At 32.7% G+C, this 22,317-nt stretch overlaps 1 protein-coding gene across 9 annotated transcripts in view; it reads left to right on the top strand.

The window, feature by feature from the left end:
* Positions 1-22,317, top strand: part of LOC106080064 (protein transport protein Sec16A-like) — a 43,402-nt gene that overhangs the window by 1,099 nt on the left and 19,986 nt on the right. For 6 of the 9 annotated variants that reach the window (XM_056039958.1, XM_013241363.2, XM_013241361.2 and 3 more), the window contains exons 2-19: positions 4,499-7,061; positions 7,563-7,681; positions 8,513-8,772; positions 10,358-10,462; positions 10,676-10,820; positions 12,545-12,727; positions 14,746-14,918; positions 15,734-15,941; positions 16,278-16,416; positions 17,661-17,915; positions 18,026-18,123; positions 18,251-18,335; positions 19,083-19,200; positions 19,363-19,474; positions 19,612-19,717; positions 20,249-20,389; positions 21,524-21,631; positions 22,107-22,268. In XM_056039958.1, the coding sequence (XP_055895933.1) occupies positions 4,500-7,061; positions 7,563-7,681; positions 8,513-8,772; positions 10,358-10,462; positions 10,676-10,820; positions 12,545-12,727; positions 14,746-14,918; positions 15,734-15,941; positions 16,278-16,416; positions 17,661-17,915; positions 18,026-18,123; positions 18,251-18,335; positions 19,083-19,200; positions 19,363-19,474; positions 19,612-19,717; positions 20,249-20,389; positions 21,524-21,631; positions 22,107-22,268 (5,079 nt within the window). In that variant the 5' untranslated portion in view covers position 4,499. Of the gene's footprint in view, positions 1-4,498; positions 7,062-7,562; positions 7,682-8,512; positions 8,773-10,357; positions 10,463-10,675; positions 10,821-11,271; positions 11,311-12,544; positions 12,728-14,745; positions 14,919-15,733; positions 15,942-16,277; positions 16,417-17,660; positions 17,916-18,025; positions 18,124-18,250; positions 18,336-19,082; positions 19,201-19,362; positions 19,475-19,611; positions 19,718-20,248; positions 20,390-21,523; positions 21,632-22,106; positions 22,269-22,317 lie in introns of all 9 variants that reach the window. The other 3 variants (XM_013241360.2, XM_056039956.1, XM_056039957.1) reach the window with 3 other exon arrangements.

The raw sequence follows: 22,317 nt of genomic DNA, 5'->3' as shown, positions 1-22,317 counted from the left end.
TATGCAGTGTAATAATTATGTAATACAACATTATTTAAAGAAAATATTAAATATTTAATTCTACATTATAATTTTTAAAAAATCAGCAACATTTTTTTATATGTCGCAGCGACAGGCTAGTTCAAAAATGCGGGTAAAATTTTTTCAAAGTCTGTTCCCATCACTGTAGTCTTTAACTATAGACTATAGATATATTTATAGATCTAGATCTTTATAGTTCTAGATTTAATCTATATATATAGGATTATTATGATTATTTTATAATATGCAGACGTTACTTGAAAAAAAGATGATTTCGTCCAACACGTCATCCATCTACTAAATGCATGTTAACCAATGACCTAAATTCTGCCAAGTCATTGGTTTTCCTGGCTGGCTCAGGCAACCCATTCCATGCTCTAATAGCACTAGGGAAGAAGGAGCATTGTACCAATTTGTCCTAGCATATATAGAAAGAGGAAGGTGCCTTTATCTTTGTGTCTTTATCTTTGTGTCTTTCTGAGCATTTTATTAGGTTTTGTTTTTGTATTTGAAGATTATGGTTCAGTGTTTTATTTATAATTGCTACTTTACTTTAAGTCTTCTATCCTGAAGGCTATTTCTAAATTTAGTGATTTTACTTAAGGTGTTACTCTAATAAAATGTGCATACACTGCTGTATTTTGTGTCTGTTCCAGTTTCTTATGTTTTCTTGAGTCAAGGGGTCCCAAACAAAGGATACACATAAATAACATTTTAGTTTTATGTTCTAATTTCATTTATTAAATAGAAATTTCTTTTAATAAACCCTAATGCTTTGTTTGATTTTTCAATAGTTTCATCAATATGGGGATTCCAATGTATTAATGTATTATATTATAGTGTCTAGACCTAGAATTTCTAAGTTTATACTATTTATAGTAATTAGGCCTATAGTTTATATTTTTATTATAATTATAATATATATATATAGACTAGATTCTACTGATTCTAGATATTAATAGATCCTAGCTATGTTTAGATCTAAAACATAGAATCAGAATGGCCTAGGCCTAGTAGTGTAGTGTATTTGCTATAATATAGAATCTATTCTAGGTCTTGATTTCTATTATTAGATATAATATAGTAGTTAGTACTAGACTACTACTAATACTAGATTAGATCTACTAGATCTAGTCGATCAGATGACTTAAGACTAATCTAGATTAAAGTATATAATATATAAATTTTTCTAGATCTAGAACTCTAGTAGAAAATTTATATTGATAAGTACAAGAAATTTTATTTTAAAAAAATACAAATAGATCTAGGTCATTCTAGGACTAGACTAGATTGTCTAGAATAGTCTAGATTATCTTAGACTTGCTTAGAATCCTTAGATAAAGATCTAGATATGATTAGATATAAATAAATATAGACCTAAATTATATAATCTAGATTATCTATAATCTATAGATCTAGAATCAAGATCTATAATAATAATATTTAGACCTATATATATATAAAATAATATAAATATTATATTCTTATTTTATAGATTACAGACGTTACCTCAAAAGAAGATATAATTACGTCCTTTAAGTTGCATTTCATGTGTCATTCTAGTCATGCATGTTGATGAATGACTTAAACTTTGCTAAGTCATTGGTTTTCCTGGCTATTTCAGACAACCCATTTCATTCGCTAATAGCACTAGGGAGAAAGGAGCACTTGTACAAATTTGTTATAGAGTATGGAATAATAAATGTTCCTCTATCTTTGTATCTTTCTGAGTATTTTATTATTTCTTTTTCTTATTCTTCTGTCATGAAGTGTCTCTAAGTTTAGAAGTAATTTTACTATAAGATGTTACTTTAATTAAATTTGAATATTCGTTTGTTATAAATCTCACTGCTCTAATTTGTTTTTTTTCTTGTTTTTTTTTGTTTTTTTTTTCTTGACTTGAGTGATCCCAAACAGAGAATACATACTCAAATATTGGCATAACTAAGGTTAAATTTTAGTTTTATGTTCTTACTAGATTTGTAAAAAAAATTTTTTTAATAAACCCTAATGTTTTGCTAGATTTTTAACAAAATATTTTTCATTATTATGGGGAGTCCATGATAACTTATCATTTATTATTACACCTTTATATTTTGAGTTTTTAGTCTTTGTAATAGGTTTACCATAAATAAAATAAGTAGTTTTTATTTTGTTCTAGTTTTTTTGTTACTCTTAATAGCTGGCATTTTTCTGGGTGGAAAGACACGCTCCAATTAGATTCCCATTTCTGTAATTCTTCTAATTCTTTTTGTAAAATTTCAGTATCTTGTGTTGCTTTTATTGTTCTATATATTATGCAATCGTCAGCAAATAATCTGACTTTTGTTCCTGAACTAATGCATTTTGGCAGGTCATTTATGTAAATTAGAAACAGTAGTGGGCTTAATACTGTTCCTTGGGGTACACTTGAGTTTACTATTATTGGTGTTGATTTGCAGCCATTTATTATTACAGTTTGTTCTTTTCTTATTAGCAAATCTTAAATCCATTGATGTATATAACCCCCAATGTCATCTAAAGTATTTTAGTTTTATTATCTATTATTAGATCCATATCTAATCTAGATCTATTTTCTATCTAGAATTAGAAAAGCAAAAAAATATAAATGAATAATATTGATCTAGATGATTATCTATATAGATCTAGTACAATAACATCAAAGGTTTTGAATCTAGACCTAGATCTTACTTAACCTATATATATGGCTTCTTTTGTCTCGAAAGGCAATGGATGCGCCCAAATGAGTCACTGGTTTTGGCTTAATCTTGAGACGGGGCAGAATCTGGTGTGGCTAATCAAGCCAATTCTAGAACGGCAGACTTTGCCACAATTCGTACATGTGTATGCCTCTGATTTAGGGCTAGCAAACAGGGCAGCTTTCTTTTTTTCCCTCTTGATTAAAGCCGCTTCAATTCTTTTGTTCTCAGCAAGGGTTGTCCCAGCACGCACAGTCTGTCTCCATGCACTCCGGTCTTTGGCTATGTTTTCCCACATACTTTCGCTGATGCCTGAGGCTCTCATGTCTCGCTTGCAGACATCTCTATATGTTAGTCTTGGGCTGCCCTTGGGTCTGACTCCTTCCACAAGCTCAGCATATAAGATATCTTTCGGGATTCTACCATCTGGCATGCGGGTGACATGTCCAAGCCAGCATAATCTTCTTTGTGTTGGGAGAGCATACATGCTGTTCATATTGGCCAATCTCAAAACTTCCTGATTGGAGACATGGTCCCTCCAAGAGATGCCCATTATGGTCTCAGGCAGCGCAAGTGGAAACTATTCAATCTGTGCTCTTGGTACATGTATGTTGACCAGCTTTCACTGCCATAAAGGAGAGTGCTCACAACACAGGCGTTGTAGACTAGGATTTTGGTCGCTGTCGTCAATTTACCATTTTCCCAGACGAGCTTGGAGAGTTTTGCCAATGCTGTGGTAGCTTTTCCAATCCTTTTACTTAACCTAGAATAGTAGAATCTAATCTAGGTAAAGTATGTTTTAGACTATAATATATATGTTCTATAAACTGTAATAAAAATATAAACTAATAAATACAACAAAGACTCTAGAGAGCCTGTAAAGTTTTAAGTGTAGAGATGTAGATCTAGTTTCTAGAGTCTATAATTATAAAGAAGGCCACTGCAATTAGAGACAGTTTATTAGTCATTAGTAAACTGTGGATAGTACGATTAAGATACCATGTAGATTTAGACTGCCATAGACCTCACTGTGAATGATAGTGATGATCGAGAATGACTCTCTAGATCTTTTTTTTTTCTTGTCACTCTAGACCTAGTAATAGAGTCTACTCCAGGTGTTTAATGATTAAAGATTTAGTAAAAATAACTTTTTCCACACACCCTCTAAGCACTGGCAGTGCATTTCATCATTTTGTTCTCTTTGCATGTTAATTTTGATAGTAATTGCAAAATGTCCTATTGGATATTGCACATGCTACATTTTCCAGCACTTGTATCAAAAGTTAAAATGTGCATCTTGGTGTGATTTTAATTTTTTTACTAAAGCTTATATCAACTCACTTTGTCTAAATGTCTGGTAAAAAGTTTGTACACCTTATTTCTCCCACTAAATCTTGGATCAAGCTGACATTGTACACAATTATTTCTTTTACTTGACAACACAAGAATCAGTAAAATAAATTAACCAATTAGTTTATTAACTATTGGTAATTAATTATTTTGTTTCTTATCTCAAACAAGGGAAAGAATTTGTACTTTACTGAAGTTGAGGTATAAGCTGAATTAGTCCCCTTTAAATTGGTCATCGTCTGAGTGTTAGTCTTAGTGAACACAACATTAAAAATAGGTTGAGACTTAGGACTGATTTAAACTTATTTATACAACTATGCTTAATATAAGATTTGTTCTTTTTTTTTTTATTTTCTTGTTTTTTACATTAGCTTTCTGTTTTAAACCAAGTCATTCATCTAATTTGATATTTCAATAATTTATTGCAGGATGAGCAATCATTGGAATAATAATCCATCTGCATTGCCAAATCAAGTTGGCAATGTAAAACTTTTTGACCCAACTCAGTTTCAACCACAAGCTTCTAATTTTGAAGGAGCTCAGGAAACGAAGGGCACTGAACATTACCAGCATTCTGCTCAAACTGATGCTTACACATCATGGAACAGCTGGAGTAGTTGGGATTGGAATACTGGTAGTAGTCAACAACATCAGTCGCAACAAGCTCATCCTGTGTCCCAGTACCAGTCCATGTCTGGTGATAGTGGAGGTGGTCAGTATTACAACAGTCCACAGTACAGTAATGTTTGGAGCCCTGCTCTAGAGGGAGCCACTAACTACTCAGAGCAGCAGGTTTTTCCTGCCAGTAGTTCTTACAGTGATCATGGACAGAAGCAGCAGTACGAGGGTATAGAGTTCAACCAGAGCCACTACCTACAGCAACAGCAGGTACAGCAACCTCACCAACAGGAGCAGCAAGGGCAGCAGACTCAGCAACCCCATCAGGAGATTCAGCAGTCTCATCTGCAAGTTCAGCAACCTCATCAGCAGGTTCAGCAACCTCACCAGCAGGCTCAGCACTCTCACCAGCAGGTTCAGCAGCCTCACCAACAGGTTCAGCAGCCTCACCAACAGGTTCAGCAGTCTTACCAGCAGGTTCAGCAGTCTCACCAGCAGGTTCAGCAGTCTCACCAGCAGGTTCAGCATACTCAAGATCCCAACTATTTACATGGTCAGTTTTATGACCAGCAGCCAACAGCACAAGAACAACATACATTACAGAATCTGCCTGTGCAGCATAACCATGATCAACCACCGCATCTCACCTACCATAACCAGGAACATCAAGCACAGTCTTATTCTTTCTATGCTACACAAAATGCTTGGGAAAGCGCAGCCCCTAGTGGTCAGTGGGAAGATGGCTTTCAGACACAGCAGTTGGCACCAGTGGGCCACACTGAAGCTGATAATGGAGAAGAGGGAAGTTTAAACCAGCCAGATAATGCTAGAGTGTCTGCTGAAATTACTTCCTATGATAAGCCTGTTGCTACAGCACCTGTCATTGTTAATAGCTACACAAATGATGATGATGGTACAGTCACTGGTTCGTTTGGAAATGAAGAGGATGGCAATGTCTATCTGGACAGGCAGGCGCGTATCAACACAGATCAGAATCATGATAATGAAATAGCATCTAATTTTAACAAACTATTGAGTGTTAATCCAGCCTTTCATAGAACTAGCTCTGATATCAGCAATGCAAGTCTATCAACACTCAATGTCTCTGGAGCAGATGATGATGATGCCAAAGAGGCCCTTCACCAGGTTGAAGAGGTGGTCAAAAGAATGGAAGGAATTGAATTGTCAAACAATGAGAACATTAAAGAACTGTTAGACCAAAGGGGAAATGATGGGTTAGCTTTAAATCAGCTTCCACGAGACACTGGCTACAATCCAGGGCATATGCAACAAACATCAGACTATCCTTACTTTTTCAGCGCTCCTCCCCCTTCATTACCACTAAACACAGATGCTAGACCTTCCTCTCCAGATGGTGATCATCCGAGCTCTGCTGAATCTGGAGCATCCGGCACGTCAGGTGGGTCTTCTGGGCTTACAGACTGGGAAATTGTTCCTCAGTCGGCAGCAAAAGCATCAAGCCGAAACATGTCCCCTGACAGCACTACAGAGTTTGCTTCTAGCCAGCCTGATGGCAACAGTAATTCAAATAGAAAAACTGGTCAAGATTATTTACCACGGGCCACTGGTAAAATAGATGCACAGGCCTACAGTGATTCTATGCAGACTTATACAAACCAAGAATTACCATCTGGACCTGATCATGCTCAGGGAGATAGACAGCCTGAAAATGTGCCTTTGGCACCTGTGGCAACAAGTTCTGCCACCATGGTGGGTCCTCCTCCCGGTTCAGGTTTAAATGTTAATCCATTCAGAAGAGATGGACGGAAAAGTCCTCAACAGCAAGAACAACAAAATGTTAGCAAACCTTCAGCCATATTGACACCATCGCACATACCCACAACTTCAGCTGTACTGGCAGGTAATATAGCCCTTGATAAGAACTCTGCCAATGCTTCCTCACATTCTCCATTTGACTCACAGAAAGGAAGAGATATTTCAGCACTTCCTTCCAAGCCCAAAATACCCACTTCTACAGAAGATGGAAACAGAGTTAGTCGTCGAGAGTATGAGCAAAGCTTTAAACCCCCCATAGATTCACAGCCATCACCACTAAAACAGCATGCTAGAAAAAGCTCCCAGGAATCTGAAGAGGTTGCCAGGGCTAATGAACACAGACGCCACCATTCCGCTTTTCACCCAGTCAATCGCCCACGCCAGACAACCATGTCTCCAGCTACAACATTGTGGGATACTCATGTTGCGCCTCAGCCCAATATACTTTTGGCCCCAGCAATGCCGCTAATCATCCCTGGTCTCAGCACAGCTCCAACAAGCAACACAAAGTCTGAACACACAGCTTCACCTGACAAGTCAAGATTAAGAGATCTCAATGTTTCATCTGAGTCACAAGTAGGTGATACAGTTTTATGAAAACATATTTTCTTATTGTATATTAATATATTATATACCAAAGTTTTATGTCCAGCCACTCATTCTTTTGCCAAGGTTATCCAAATTTTTTTTGTTTGGCTGTTGGTTGTAAACACTGAATAGATATAGTGCTTTTAAATAACATTTCCAATGTCAGTAATATTTTTAGGTGAATTTTGTCAATTAAAGCTTCGCAATACTTAAAAAAGTCTAAACTTTATTGATAAATTAATACACTGCAAGAATAGTTAAATGCTTGAATGAAAAATATTAGTTCCTTTCAGGACACCCTGATTTATTTATTTGACATATATGAAGTTTATTGATTCACCTTGCACTAATTGGGTACACATCCTCAGCTGGGGAAAATGTTTTTAAAAAGTGAGCATTACGGAAGCATTAATCATTGGCAAGGAAACCACCATAACATGATTTGATCTTTGACAAACTATACCTTTTTTTTTTTGTCTTGTACCACAGGGCAGAGATAATGTGGCTAGGGAAGAAAGAGACAAAAGTAGAGATAGCAGATCAAGAGATGAAAAGAACCGATCCTTTGACTCTTTAGATGAGATAGATGCAGTTATAGACAGATCAAGGTTTGTGTGTATACATGTGAACAACTAGTTCAGACAAAAGAAGATATAAAAGGTTGAACAAATATAAACAGTTAGAAGAGAAAACTCACTTCTAAAGTGGCTTAACTCTTTCTCTCCGTAATTATTTTCCACTTTCTGATGGAATCATTCATTTTGCTCATTTTTGTTTCACTGTCCTGTTATGGTTGAGCTTCAATAACTTTTTTGTATGTAATAAGGAAATTTTATAGTATATAGATAATTATAGAAGAATGCATACTCTTTTATATAACACAAAATTAAAGTTTATAAAACCAAAAATTAATTTAATTTAAATTGGTTCAAGTCAACGTTGGTATCGTCAGTTAGGAGAGAAAGAGTTAAGTAAGGTTAAAAGGGGGTAAAATTAGGAATAAAAGTATTATATATTCCATTTTCTTATCATGCATGAAAAATATTTCATGTCTTCATTATTTTCAAGATAAATATGTCAGAAAATTTTGGTATTTGAAGTGAAAATAATAACAGACTATGAATTAATGTATATCTCTGAAAAAAAATTTACCAGATAATTGCTCTGGCAATTAAAAGCACACATATATAATTTCTGTAATTGTAAAATAATGAGTATCCTTCAGTATTCTTAATTAGGCCACATTGGATAATGATCATTTTTGTCCTAATAACTGACTGGTCAGATTATGGGAACTTTATTGTCTTAGAAGACAATTTTTGTACTCTAAGAATCAGTACAATATAAGGAGCTAGTCTGATTAACCAGCAGTCCAATTAATTAAAATAAATGTGGGTATAGTTTCTTTCAAATAATTTGTTCAAATGTTACTTTGCTAGGGACAGAAGTTATCGCAGTCAAAAGGATTCAAAAGATTCTCGAGATGCTCGCTACAGTAGAGATGCAGGTTACAGCAAGGACTCTGACTTTAGTAGAGGAGACCGCCCATTGAGCCGTAGTGGTCAGTACCAATATGAGCGTCCTTACAGCAGGACTGATGGATATGGTAGAGATGATGCGACTAAATATCGGTCAAGCTACAGAGATTATGGAGATGGCCCATATGATGAAAGATATGACAGACCTCGTTCCAGACAAGGTATGTTGTGAAACTATTATATCATTTGAGTCAGTAATTTTATTTATTTGCTAGCATATGAAAGAGAAGGTTAAAAATAAATGTATGTAGAGTTATGGTTGTAAATTTAAGCTTCTGAAATTTTGTCATTTTTTCCAAAAGCACCAACCTCTATTCCCTAATGCTGTGTAATAGCTTCTTAAATATTAAAACAAGATTAATTATTAAATATCAGAGATTTTAGTTTAAAATATATATATATATCTAAATATAAATCTTGATTAGAGTCGAACAGTCCTGAAATACCTAAGTGTGCAGGACAAACACACATACATATGGGTGTATGTATGTGTAGATGTATAGGTATGTGTTGTTTTTTTTATGTCTTAAAGTAATTTGTTAATAGGCTTCCATGATTTTATGATAGTTAACAATATAAACTAGTCTTTAAAGCTATTATCACTTTAAATTACACTGTTAACAAGCTTTAGACCTAAACTAAATTAAATTAAAGCTACTTGTAACACAGGAAAATAGGAGGATAGTAGAGATGTATACAATCATAACAATTTTAAAAATTTAATCTATGTCCTTATTTATACACAATTTTAAATATCAGATTTATATGTTATTACTGTTCATTTACAAAAAATACTTGTCTTGCTTGTCAATGTGGGCATATCAGTATCATTAGCAATAGTAAGCATACAATAGCTTATATCATTAAATGATATAAATAGTAAAAAAACATAAAAAAATAATAATATTGCTATTATTATTATTATTATTATTATTTATTATTTTTTTAAAGGCATTACTATTTATGATAACAGCAATATATTGCAATAATATATTTTCAAATATATGCAGATATGCAGGATAAATGTTGGTATATTTTAGGTGGAAATGTAGTAACATAAAATTATATTTAATAAAACAAGCGTAAACTTTCTAATAAAAATATGCTTCTAACCCTGTTAACTTAGCTTACAATTTTAGCTTAATTCGAATGTTTATTAAGTTTGTCATTGTCCATGATGACCATGATTAAATATATTGATTTACCAGTGTGCTCACTTATTATGTTAGTATATTTGTCAACAACCCTGAATTCAATTCCTGTTTTTATAAACCAAGAAATCTGATACTGTATATACATTAAAACTAGTCACAGAAAAGCCACATTTTAAAATAATTTTTCTCAAAGGCTTACAAAATATTGAACAATATTGATTTATTTTATGACACTGTAAATGCATTCTGTGACAATGATGAATAAGGGCATGTGGCTAAAAAAAAAATTGAATAAACCCACAAGCTGCATGTGCCCTGCATTTAATCTTTGGTTACAGTTCACTTAATTTTTCATGGACTCAAAATAGTTTAAAAAGACAACACATATTTAGAACATTTTAATGAATTCATATTTTGAAAAATTTGAAACAAAAAAAACTATCTGATAATTAGTATCTGTTCAGTTTCAATTTATTAATAGGTTAGTAATGTTATTAATTGCTTTTTTTTTGTGTTTTTTTTTTTTTTTTTTTTTTGTTTCCTTTGAATTATTTTTAATTTTTATAATCTTTGTAATTAAAACCTCATCAAGATGAATCAAGAAGTAGTCGACCCTCTTCCAGAGCAACCCAGGAGGCAGACAGGTCAAGGCAGGATTATGACAGAGACAGGGAATATTACAAAGAAAGAAGTAGAGGTTTGATTTCTTTTCCCCCTTTAGATTAACTCTTTCTCTCCTAACTGACGATACCAGCGTTGATTCCACCAGAATGTGGTAAATAATTACAGAGAGAAAGAGTTAAATTGAAATTACTGTTTATTTTATTTTTTTAAAATGGTTTGTAAAAATGTTTAACATGTTTTCCTAATAAGTGAGCTGATTTTTGTTGTTTGTTTGCCCTAAACAAAGTAGGTTATGGAAGTGGCTATGGATATGAAAGCTATAATAGAAATGTGGACTACTACAATGAAGAAAGGGACAGATGGTACCGTTATTATAAAGACAAAGAAGCAAGATATACAAGGGGTTATTATGAAGAATATTATGGAGCCAAGTAAGTGTTGTGCTGGATGCTTCTTTTTTTTTGTGTTAATATTTTTGGTGTTTGTAGAAAGCTAACCCAGTGTTGTTTAGTTTATTGTAGTTCTTTTGGTTATTTGGTTGCGTCTTGTTTTTGTTTTTCTGTTGTATCCTAACCAGTTGTAAAGCTGATTTAAAAGGTGCATTAGTTGTTCCTGTTTTTTTTCCTTCTATAGAAGAATAATCCAACCCTCAAAGCTGTTTAAGTTTATATAACTGTCCATATCAAATTTTCTTTAATGATTTTTTTTTCTACCCGTACTAAGAGATGTGTTTTTATTATATCTGCTTTTTTTAAAATCTAATTATACTGTAACATAAAGGCCTCTAAATAAGCTACTAGATAGAACTACAGCTTTAAACTGGATTAAACTTACTTGAATAAATAAACTGGCATTTACCGTAGACTGATTTCCTTTACTTAGCACTGTTAGACAGAAGATACTTTCTGTTGTTCATGAGTTGTAAGTACAAGTGCAAGTCATCTCATTATTTTCTTGACTTCCTTTTTATGTCTTCTGCTACTGTTTTCAACACAAAACTTGTTTGTATGTGCATTTTGTTTTTATGGTTAGTGACCATTGCTTTCTGATGCATAGATAATGATCTTTTGTGCATATCTGGCTATTGGTTTTATACTGTTTTTTCTATGGATATGAAAGCTATAATAGAAATGTGGACTACTACAATGAAGAAAGAGACAGATGGTACTTTAAGTCCGACTGAATCTTAGTGAATTGAGTTCTCAGTCTTCTTTGTTATTCTTGTTCCTTTTTCTGTCTTGTTTTTAATTATCTTTTTTTTTTTGTTGGCTTTTTTACCGTACAAAAATCCAACACACTTTCGTTTTTATTTATTTTTTTTATTTAAATTTAAAAAAAAAAAGGATCTAAAACTTAAATGTCAAGTTGTTTTTTTTCTAATGTGCCAATGGTATTTAATTAGATCTAGATTTTGTAGTATGTTTCTTTTTGTTGTTTTTCCACTGGTCATCATCCTTATTATTTCATGCCATTCACATTATTTCCTAAAGAAACATTCAAAGTTAATAGGTCTCAGAAATCATGTGTAACCAAAAGCCGCCCTTAATACATTGTAGATCATAGCAAGTGTCAAAATCCCAAAATAGCAATGTTTATCATGTGCATTTCAGTGATATTTTAAAGAAAATGAAAAGAAAAATCTTTTTTTTTTTTTAGTTGTATTAAGAACATGAATTTTAAATTGTAATATTTTCTTTTTTAATTTAAGGCTTAAAAAAAAAATAACACAACTGAATTTTGAGAAAAAAAAAATTTGGTCATCAAGGGATAAGATTTCCTATTAATGACTAATTTTTAACATTAGACAAATATAGTTTGGTTAGGAATCCATAATAAAGCTTTAAGGCTTTATTGTAAAAATGTTACAAATTTACCAAAGTATCATTACCATGTTTAAGTAATTATTTTTTGTGTGTGCATCAAGTGGTATTTAAAAAAAAAATTCAAGTAGCTATCCCTAAAAGCTCAAATTATGGATACCACACAAATAGTTTAGTGACCTATTAACTTGTATTATTCCTTTTATTTTTTGTCATCTTGCCTGCCCTATTTCATTGCTAGACATTGTATTCATCCTTAGCATCCCAGCATTGTCACTTTTAACAAGTGTTGCTTTCATTATTGTCTTGTCCACTGATTGAATGTGTTTGACTAGGCATGCTGAGTACTATCAGCAACTACAGCAGCAGCAACAATCAAAACTTGGGAATACCAGCCGCCAAGAGGCAGACCGACCAAGCAGTCGCAGCCAGTCTAGAGGAAACACACCAGGTGTATCGGCATCTCCTGGTCCAGGCACTGGCCCTTCTCCCGCTCCCAGGATTACACCTTCGCCTGGGTAAAAATAGTGTATTATAGATCTCATTCAGTTTCACACCAGAAAAGTAGCCTAACATAGGAAGTACAAATAACTCATTTTGTTTATTTATATAGAAGTTATTTATATCAAATATTTTGTTCAGACTTAGGTACCTCTTAATTTTACTTGGCAATAGTCAATAGAAAGTTCTCCTGAGATTACTGTTTCCATATTATTTTAATGGCTTTACTAGTTTCATAACTATTTTAAGCTACTATTGGAAAATGTAAAAAAAGAAACTCTTAATAAAAAAAAAAAGCTTTGTAGGGTCTCTGAATTATTATTTCATCATTTTATTCTAACTTTAGCAGACTAATAGATATGATTTTAAAGTTTTATACGCCATAGATTAATTATCAATATGTTAAGATAACAATTGTGGATGCTAGGAAAATAAACAATCCACATTTTTTAAATATAGGTAAATACCATCTGAAAAATGTGAATAAATTCAGTCTATGCACAAAATAAGAAAAACCCCAGAAGATACAAAATACAACCAAACAAATAGAGGTACCCAGGTATGATACATATCTGCATTTACATACATCATTTATATGCATAGAAAAAATAGTAGATGCTTCTAATCTTATAACTTTCAATAGTGCAGTAGTGATAAACAAATGTAGTGAAACTTAAATTATATGTTTATTTAGAAATCCTAACATATAGTGAAAGAATTTAAGTCAAGTTTCAGATTTCTGTCCCAGAAAAACAGTTGAAAGAAGTTAGAGAAAAAAAAGTATTTTTCTCCTGCATCAGTCATTATGTTCATAAAAGTTCTTTTTAGAAAAGATAGTAGTGACTTCAAAAGAAAAAAGTTGCTTATACATATGCATATTAAGTTAATTGAGCACAAGATTTTGATCTGACAACATTAAAGATAATAATCAAACAAAATATTCAAAGTTGCATTTTGTCTGCAATGAATAAGCAAGAGTGGGACAATCAAACCATTCTCAAGCAGTGCTGTTTCCTTCAGTTAGCTTCTATACTTGACAAGGATTTTCTTATGCAATCATTAATTTGGTAGTTTGCTGAAGAAATATTTCTGTACTCTGATTGAGTAAAAGTGAGAAAGGAGTTGTAATAGTTCTATCTAATGATAGTATGAATGAAGCATGTCTGTCAACAGATATTCTATTGTGTGTTCTGGCAATAAATCAAATGTTGTACTACTAACAATAGTGAAGCATGAAGGAGAATGTTGTTTTTATGCATTTTAGCACCATCTTTTGAATTACTAACTCTGTCTAAACAAACAAAAAATACAAAAAGTTAACTGAAAAAAAAAAGGTTTCAATTAGTTTAACTGTGAAATATTGTTAGATTTAAAAAAAAAAAAAAAAGATTATAGAACTAAACAAACAAAAAATTTGTTATAAATGAATAGGAATAAACATTTAGCAACTCTGAATAATAGATATATCTAATTGTATTAATTAATTAATCTCATTATATTATGTTACAGCACATCGTCTTACATCTTTTTACAGCACATCCTATTTACTTCACAATACACTATCTTAAGGATAAATTTTAAAAAATTCTTGCATTTTATTGGTCATACCCACTTTAGTTTTTATGTTTAATAGTAATGTTTTCAAACTTATTACCTTTTTTATTTTTTAATTAAAAACACACTTTTGTTTGTAGTAACATCTATATTTGAACAAAGATCTTGATCAATTAACTTTTTGGGTCACGTTCTGAGTTTTTTTTTTTTTTTTATATTTACTCATTAGTATTACAAATATTTGATCCTGTTTGAAAAAGTTTTTCACTAATTGTTTTCTAATTTTTTAATTTTTTTTTAAAACAATTTTAGATATAAAAATATATATATATTAGTTTATTTCTAAACCAAAAGACTTTTTTAAAAAATAAATCAACATTTTTTTTGGTTACATCTTTGGTTTTGGTTAAGCACTGGTTTGTTTGTTCCAATATATGTTTATCTCATTCAACTTGATCACAACTTTTTATTCTACAAACAGTCCAGATTATTATGGTCGCAGCTCAAGGCCTGCAAGTCGAACTGACTATAACCAAGATTATTACAGGGCATATGGCTATCCAGGCTATGATCCTTACTATGAGGTGGGATATGGATACGATCCATACTCTTACCGCTATGGATATCCTGGTTATGAGGAGGCACTAAATCAAGGTAGGCCTAAACTTTGTTGTCTCTGTATAAAAAAATGTTTTTTTTTGGTATGTAATAGAGCACTTTTATGATAAATTTTACACAAAGTAATTTCTACTTTGTTTGTATTTTGATATGTAAGATTCAGTTTACATACTTTAACCCTACCAGCCCTAGGCCTCTGAAACCAACTGTTCCCAATGTCCTGAGCTCCTGGTGGTCATATCCCCCCCCCTCCCTTTTACTTATTGTCTTTCAAGCTCTAGATGTAATGAAAAGCAAAAGATTTTTTTAATCAATTGATCTCTCAAAGTATCATTCAATTAAAGTAAAATCATTCTTTTTTTAAACCTTGAATCTCTAGGACTCCATATTGAAAGATCACTGTTGGTATCCAAATAATACAAATTAAATTGTGCCTAGTAATTTGATGAAAAAAGCCAACAAAAATTATCGTTAACTTTTTAAAAAATACATAGTTGATCAACACTTCCTACAGTCTACTCTGTATGCACCAAAAAGGTGGTTATTTCTATTTAACCACATTAGATGAAAATCTCCAATACAAAAAAATGGGTGAGTCAAGAAAACCTGGTGTTGCTATGACATTTGTTTGACTTAGCAGGCTGATCTCAGTGTTATAAAGGAGTTTAGCAATACTTATTGGTAATGGAAAGTATGATAATTATTCTCAAGTTCTTTAAGATTTTCCTTTTTTTTTCTTTTCTACCTTTTCTATCTCTTTCTTAAAAACTTAACTGTATTAATATAGTGTTTCATTTTTTTAAAATCATTTTTAATGAATAATCCTCAACATTGACATTTTTGTGAACTAGGATATGACCAGGGCAGACTGACGCCACCAAAATATTCTTACCCTCACACTAGGGCCTCCTTTGGTCCCAATGGTCAGTTGGTGAAAGTCCATCCAAACCGACCTGCTGATGGTCAGCCTGCCATTGTGGAAGTGCAGGACATTCAGATACTTTTGGAAAGCTGCCCTGAAGCTGAAGAGTTTAAGCACTACCCTGGACCCTTGACCAGGTAAACATTACATTGTGGTATAGAAAACGATTTGCTGTTAAATTTATTAGTTTGTTAAACTTTTATTTTAACATTCTCTTTCTCTTTTTTTCTTAATTTGCATTATTTTAGCAATCATGTTTAGTTATAACACACTAACACAGAGATATCTTAGCATTTTTATTACAAAGTATTTTATGGTATATTGAAGTTAAAAAATCAGTCCTGTTACTAAGTAAGTGACTGTTAAATGTTAAATGTTGAACTTTTATCTTATGTTTTTAGGATTCTGGATGATTCTATTTCTTCTAGTGATACTTACTCTAGGTTGAAAAATATATTTTTTTTTTTTTACAGGACCAACACCCATAAGAAAGATGTCCTTTTGTTTTGCCAACAGAAAGCTGCTTCATGTGCTGAGAATGTCAGCTTGCTTGACAGAGAATCTGCCCAGTTGCTTTGGAGATTTTTGGAATTATTAATTAAACAAAATGGGGCAAGTTCTTTATCATTATCTATATATATAATTCGCTTCATGGCTCAAGAGTTTGGACACCAAGAAATGGAAAGATCACTCGTTTATTTCTGTAAGACTAGAGTTACCCCACGTAATATTTTAGGCGAAAAAAAAAAAAAAAAGTCATGGAAAGAGAACAAGTAATCTACCTGTATTCACCCGTCACTAAATAGCAGGGCCAGACTTAACCATTGTGGGGCCCAATGCGAAATGGATATCGCGGAGCCCAGTTTGGGTAAGGATACGGATAATATGTGAAAATTAAGAGTTTATATTAGAAAATATATTCTTCTTTGCATTTTATTCATTTTTTATTATGCACAGAATTACTACACTACTACATAGATCACACTCAATAGCAAGAATTACCAAATGTTTCAATCTATCTATGAGAATTGTTGACCTCAAGTAATTTTTCATTAGTTTGAGGCACGAGAAGCTTCTTTCACTAGATTCCACAATTACGGGTTTTGCATAATGCCATAATGACACCCCAAAATGACAATTTTTATCTATATTTCAGGAGATTTGTATGAGTTTTCAAAAGATTTTAATAATTTCCAGATATTTCCAGGACTTTTTGTATATTTTGCAATTTCAGGAGATTTCCAGGAGCTCCTGGTAAATCAACAGGAGGCCGCGGAAAATCTGTTATAGGTTATACAATGGTTTAATTTAATAATTTATACACCTAGAATTAGTGCTGGCCCTATGAAAGTTCGGGGCCCACTGCGGTCGTATTGGTTGCAGTGGCCTAAGGCCGGCCCTGCAAAATAGCGGCATATGCTACGTCGCTGGTCGACTAGTTTTTTTTAATTTAATTTTCTAGTAATGTGTTTAACCAATTTTTCTCTTATTATGCATCATCAATAATCCATCAACTAGGACATTTCAAGGCTAAATCTGTTTGAATATCAATAAAAGGAAATAACCTTTTTTTTTAAAGAAATATCATTTAAAAGATAATAATTTTTAGTAACTTACAAGCAAATTAAAAACACTCAAGCCACTATGCCCCTATATAAAAACACAGCATAAACAGTTGCTTCACTTACAAAATGTCTAATTATTATTATGCTGGGATATTGGTTATTTCCAGGTCAAACTACTTTTTTTTTTCCATCATTAAAATCTGCTTCACTTACAAAGTCTCTTATCAGTATTATTGCTTTAACAAAGAAGTAATTATGTGGACATTATTACAATTTCTTTTGTCTTTTCAGTTGGTGGTAGGTACAGACTTGTCTGATCTTTTGCTTGAAGGCCACGAGCCAATGACACATGAGTACAGTCTGCAGGGGATGAAGGTTTCCCAGACTCAGGATGGCATGGAGGAAGATGAGGACAACAACAGCAGTGCTAGAGACTCTCCTGCTATAAAAGTCACATCGGACAGGACTGTCATTATGACAGCTGAAGTGGAGAGGGAGCGTTGGATTGACAGGTTCAGGCATCTCTTGCTGTATGGCAGAAAAAAAGTGAGTGCTAGAACTATATTTGTCCTTGTTGAAGTTTTGTTTTCTTTGTCCTTATAGAACAATATGATTGTTGAACATTAGCTCTACATTTATTTGTGTGCTGATTGCAGGATGCCTTGGAGTGTGCTATGAAAAATCACCTATGGGGCCATGCTTTATTCTTAGCCAGTAAGATGGACACAAGAACTCATGCTAATGTCATGACCAGGTGAAATGACTCAATAATATTTTCTTTTGTTCAAATCTTGATTTTAAACACTTTACATGAAGTTTTGAACTGTAAATATTCACATGAAAAGCTATTCAACTTAACATTTTAATGGTTAATTCTTCAGATTTGCCAATAGTGCCATGCGTATCAATGATCCACTACAGACATTGTATCAACTCATGTCAGGAAGACAGCCTGCAGCAGTCACAGTAAGAATATGGTTCATCATATATATAACAAACAAATTTATATGCTTTTTATACTGTTACGCTTATATCTCTCTCTCTCTCTCTCTCCTAATTAGGTGTTCTGTAAACACTGCTAAACAACACAGCACATCTAACACAAGAACAACAAGAGTTTCAAGTAACAATGTGGCGGTTTAATGACAAATACATCAACAACCAATAAAACACTATTGGCTTCACTCACTTCAAATTTAACACTATAGAACTGCCTATTAAACACAAGTCTTTCTCTGTCTACTTCTTGACTCATACAGCTACATTTTCTTCAAGGACTCACTTTATACGGTACCGTCCATACTGCCTTGCTGTCCTGGACTCAACGCCTCTTTCTTACATGCTGTCTCTCGTCTGTGAAGGATTTTGATCACATGACCATATCACAGGTCATACTTGCGTGTACTAGCAGTACTGTCCCTTGTCCATCGACAGCCGTTGACCTGAGGGATTTTCCTAAGTTCATGCGTGTCAGCTGAACCTATAGTTAACCCTATCGCGCCGCCAATAGGGTTATAACAATACAGATTTTTTTACAGATGAATAAATTAATGTTTAAGAAGCTTTCTGGTGATGATGTGCTCTGGTTAGGATATTAGTCACAAAATTTTGACCAAAAGCTGAGTGGCTAGTGCTAAAATATTTTATTATATCTTAACTATCTAACCACTTAGGTTAAATATGAATGTATTTGTTTTGTTTTTTTAATTTCAGTGTGTGGTTGATGAAAGGTGGGGTGACTGGCGGCCACATTTAGCTATGATTTTATCCAATCAGACTTCAAGGAGTGATATAGATCGTAAGAGTATTTCAACACTAGGTGACACTTTGGGTGAGTCATCTACTGTTGTACCTTCTTTTGGAAGGAACTGTTCATATAATTATGTTGGACCAGTGTAATAAAAAAAATATTGTAAGCTAAACTCTTTTTATATTGTTTATGTAGATTCAGTTTTATTAATTACAATGCTATACAATATCATGTTCTCATCAGCCTCTAGAGGATTTCTCCATGCCAGTCACTTCTGTTACTTGATGGCTCAGGTCTCTTTTGGAACTTTCAACAAGAAGACTTCCAAGCTGGTTCTTATTGGTTCTAGTCACAAGTAAGTTTACTGAGAGACTTTGATGAAGATTCTACTCAGTTTGAATTATTTTCAAATAAAAACCTAATTATAGTAAAGTGACTTGCAGAGGTTACTGTTTTCAAAAAATATACACATTTTTTTTGTTTGTTCAATAGTTTATCCATGGAGGAGTTTGCCACCAATGAAGCCATACAGTGTACAGAAGTATTTGAGTATGCACAAATGTTGGGGAATGCTGGATTCTTTCTGCCACATTTTCAGGTAAAAGTATTCATTATGATGTTGGTAAGGAATAAAGAAACAACCCTCAATTGTGTATTACATTTTTCATTAACGTTGATACAAACAATGTTTTTTAATTTACTCTTCAAAATATATAATTTTGTGTACATTTTCATTATCAATTTTAATGGGTATGGAGATATAATATAACAAACAAAATGAAAAGAAAAAAAAAGTGTAGTGTTCTTACCTCTCACATTTTGGAGTTAAAAAATAAGTATGTTGATACTTTATTTGTTCAAAATTTTGAACAACATTAATTGCATTGAAAATTTAATGTTAAAAATATTAATCTAATAATTTCATTAAGGAAATTATTATAAATATTGTTTATGTAGACAAAATTCTTTAGTAAAGTTTAAGACTTTTTTTTCAAATATTGTTTAAAAATGTAGTATTTCTATTTTAATTGTAAGTAGATTCCTAAAGTTGCTTTCTTCATTCTTATAAAAATTCTGCATTCAAGTCAAGAGATAAATAACAGACAATTTTGTTACGTTTTGTTGACAGTTGTATAAATACCTTTATGCTTGTCGTCTTGTGGACTATGGTATGTCCTCTGAAGCCTTACACTACCTAGAGGTAATATCCACCAACATTCAACAGTACCCCACCATGTTCCAACCTTCTTTTGTTCAACTTGTTTATCAGGTGAGTTGTAGATTGGATTGCTTTGTTTCAGATTGTTTTATTTGCAACATTTATAATTGATCTTGTGTCAAGGTATATATTGACATTGCATTATTTGAAATAGTTATAATTTATCTTTTGTCATGGTAAATGATGATAGCAAAGTATACTTTTACTCAGACCTGTTATGCAAAGTATGCCTTTTTTTCTTTTCCCTTACTATATTTTTTGCTTCCTGTGATCTTCAAGACAAACTAAATCCTTCTGAACCTCATATTTTTGTTAAGCAGCTTACCCTTTTAAAGTTTTGCCTGTATTTTTTTCTTCTTTCTTATATTTATGACCTTTTTATTTCTTTTACTTTTTCAATTGGATCCATTCCATTGCTATGTTAAATGAATTCTCTTGAGAATTCAGGGGTCATGACACATCTTCATCTTTCTAGCCTAATTACATACTTGCATACTTGCAGTATCCCTTATAGGCTTAGTGCAATGGGTAAGTTGTTCATTATAACCAGCACAATGGCAAGTATCTTAACTTCCCCGGACAAATATCAGGTTTAGCATAATCTTCCTCAATGTGAGAGCCTGGGCCCCATGACATTCAAATATACTTTGAATAGGAATTATTTGCTAAGAAAAATTGCTATCATTTTCTTTTATTATATTTAAACTTGTTTACTGATGATATTATTTGTTATAATGTAACTTGTTCATGATGATATGGCTTACAGAACTAATACTTTGCTTGTAATATATTTTCAACGATATCCACTTTTATAACACTTTACTCAATGTGATGACTGAGAATTAGTTTTTAGCTGATACCACATTTATTAATTGCTATATCATAACTATCATAATTTGTATTCACATCAACATTTATTATTTAAAAGCTAATTTCTCTAATGTTTGTTAAAACACTAGTGAGGGAACTATCTTAAAAGTAACATCACTCACAGCCTTGTTCTTACTGAGCCCACTTGTCTGCTTCTCTTTTCTGCAAACCATCCTAGATTCTGTTCTCCGCCACTAGATTTACTCATCAAAGTTTTGTCCCATTTATAACTGTCTCATTTACTCTTAAACTATTTCTATTTTCCTTCTTTAATGCATTTTTAGCAGAGTTTTTTTTTTGGTTATATTCTAACAGTTGGCCAACAGATTAAAATTTTCAGACCCACAGCGCCTGCAGCTAAGTGAAGATGCTGAGGATCCAATTTGGCTTCAACAGCTGAATAAAATATGCTCAGCTTTTGCTGTATGACTTTTTTTTTTCTTTGCCTTAATTCTGGTACTTACATAATAGTGATTGTTCACTTAGTGATAAAGTAGTTGGTAATATTTGGTGTTATCATAAAGACATTTTAATGTCTTTATAAAACTGATGAAAAGAAAAGAAAAAGTATAATCCTGCCAAAAGCATTATAAAAGTTATAGAAGGTTAGATTAGCTTAATGATGAAAATGAAGAAAAAAACACAAGATTACAGTATAACAACACATATAAGAAAAAATTACAGTGGAATGTATTCTTTATTAGTTAAATGGATAGGATTACTTTACTGTTTTACATATAACTGCTACATGTGGATTAATTGTGGCATAAAAATCTAAGGGTTAGTGACTCAGATCTACGGTTTCATCTAAAATACATTTAATTATTTTAAATTGTACCCATTAATCTTCTGACATGCTAAGGCCCCTGCTTACTACATTGATTTGCTTGTGTTGTAGGATGGGTCCCTGCAGCCCATATCAGGGACAGCTACTCCAGCAGGTTTCCCAGGGACCACGACCAGCAGTGAGAGTGGGGACTACAACCAGCAGGGCTATGGAGACACAAGTATCCAGCAAGCAGCCAGTGCTGTGTCTGGAGATGTGTACACACAACAGCAGGTAATCAGACTTTTACCCAAAGAAATCTTTTTCATTGTTTGGACCATTA

The sequence above is a fragment of the Biomphalaria glabrata genome, chromosome 9 (assembly GCF_947242115.1).
Source record: "Biomphalaria glabrata chromosome 9, xgBioGlab47.1, whole genome shotgun sequence".
Taxonomy (NCBI): Eukaryota; Metazoa; Mollusca; class Gastropoda; family Planorbidae; genus Biomphalaria; species Biomphalaria glabrata.
The sequence above is the reverse complement of the archived record's forward strand: the minus strand, read 5'-3'. Positions and strand labels throughout refer to the sequence as shown.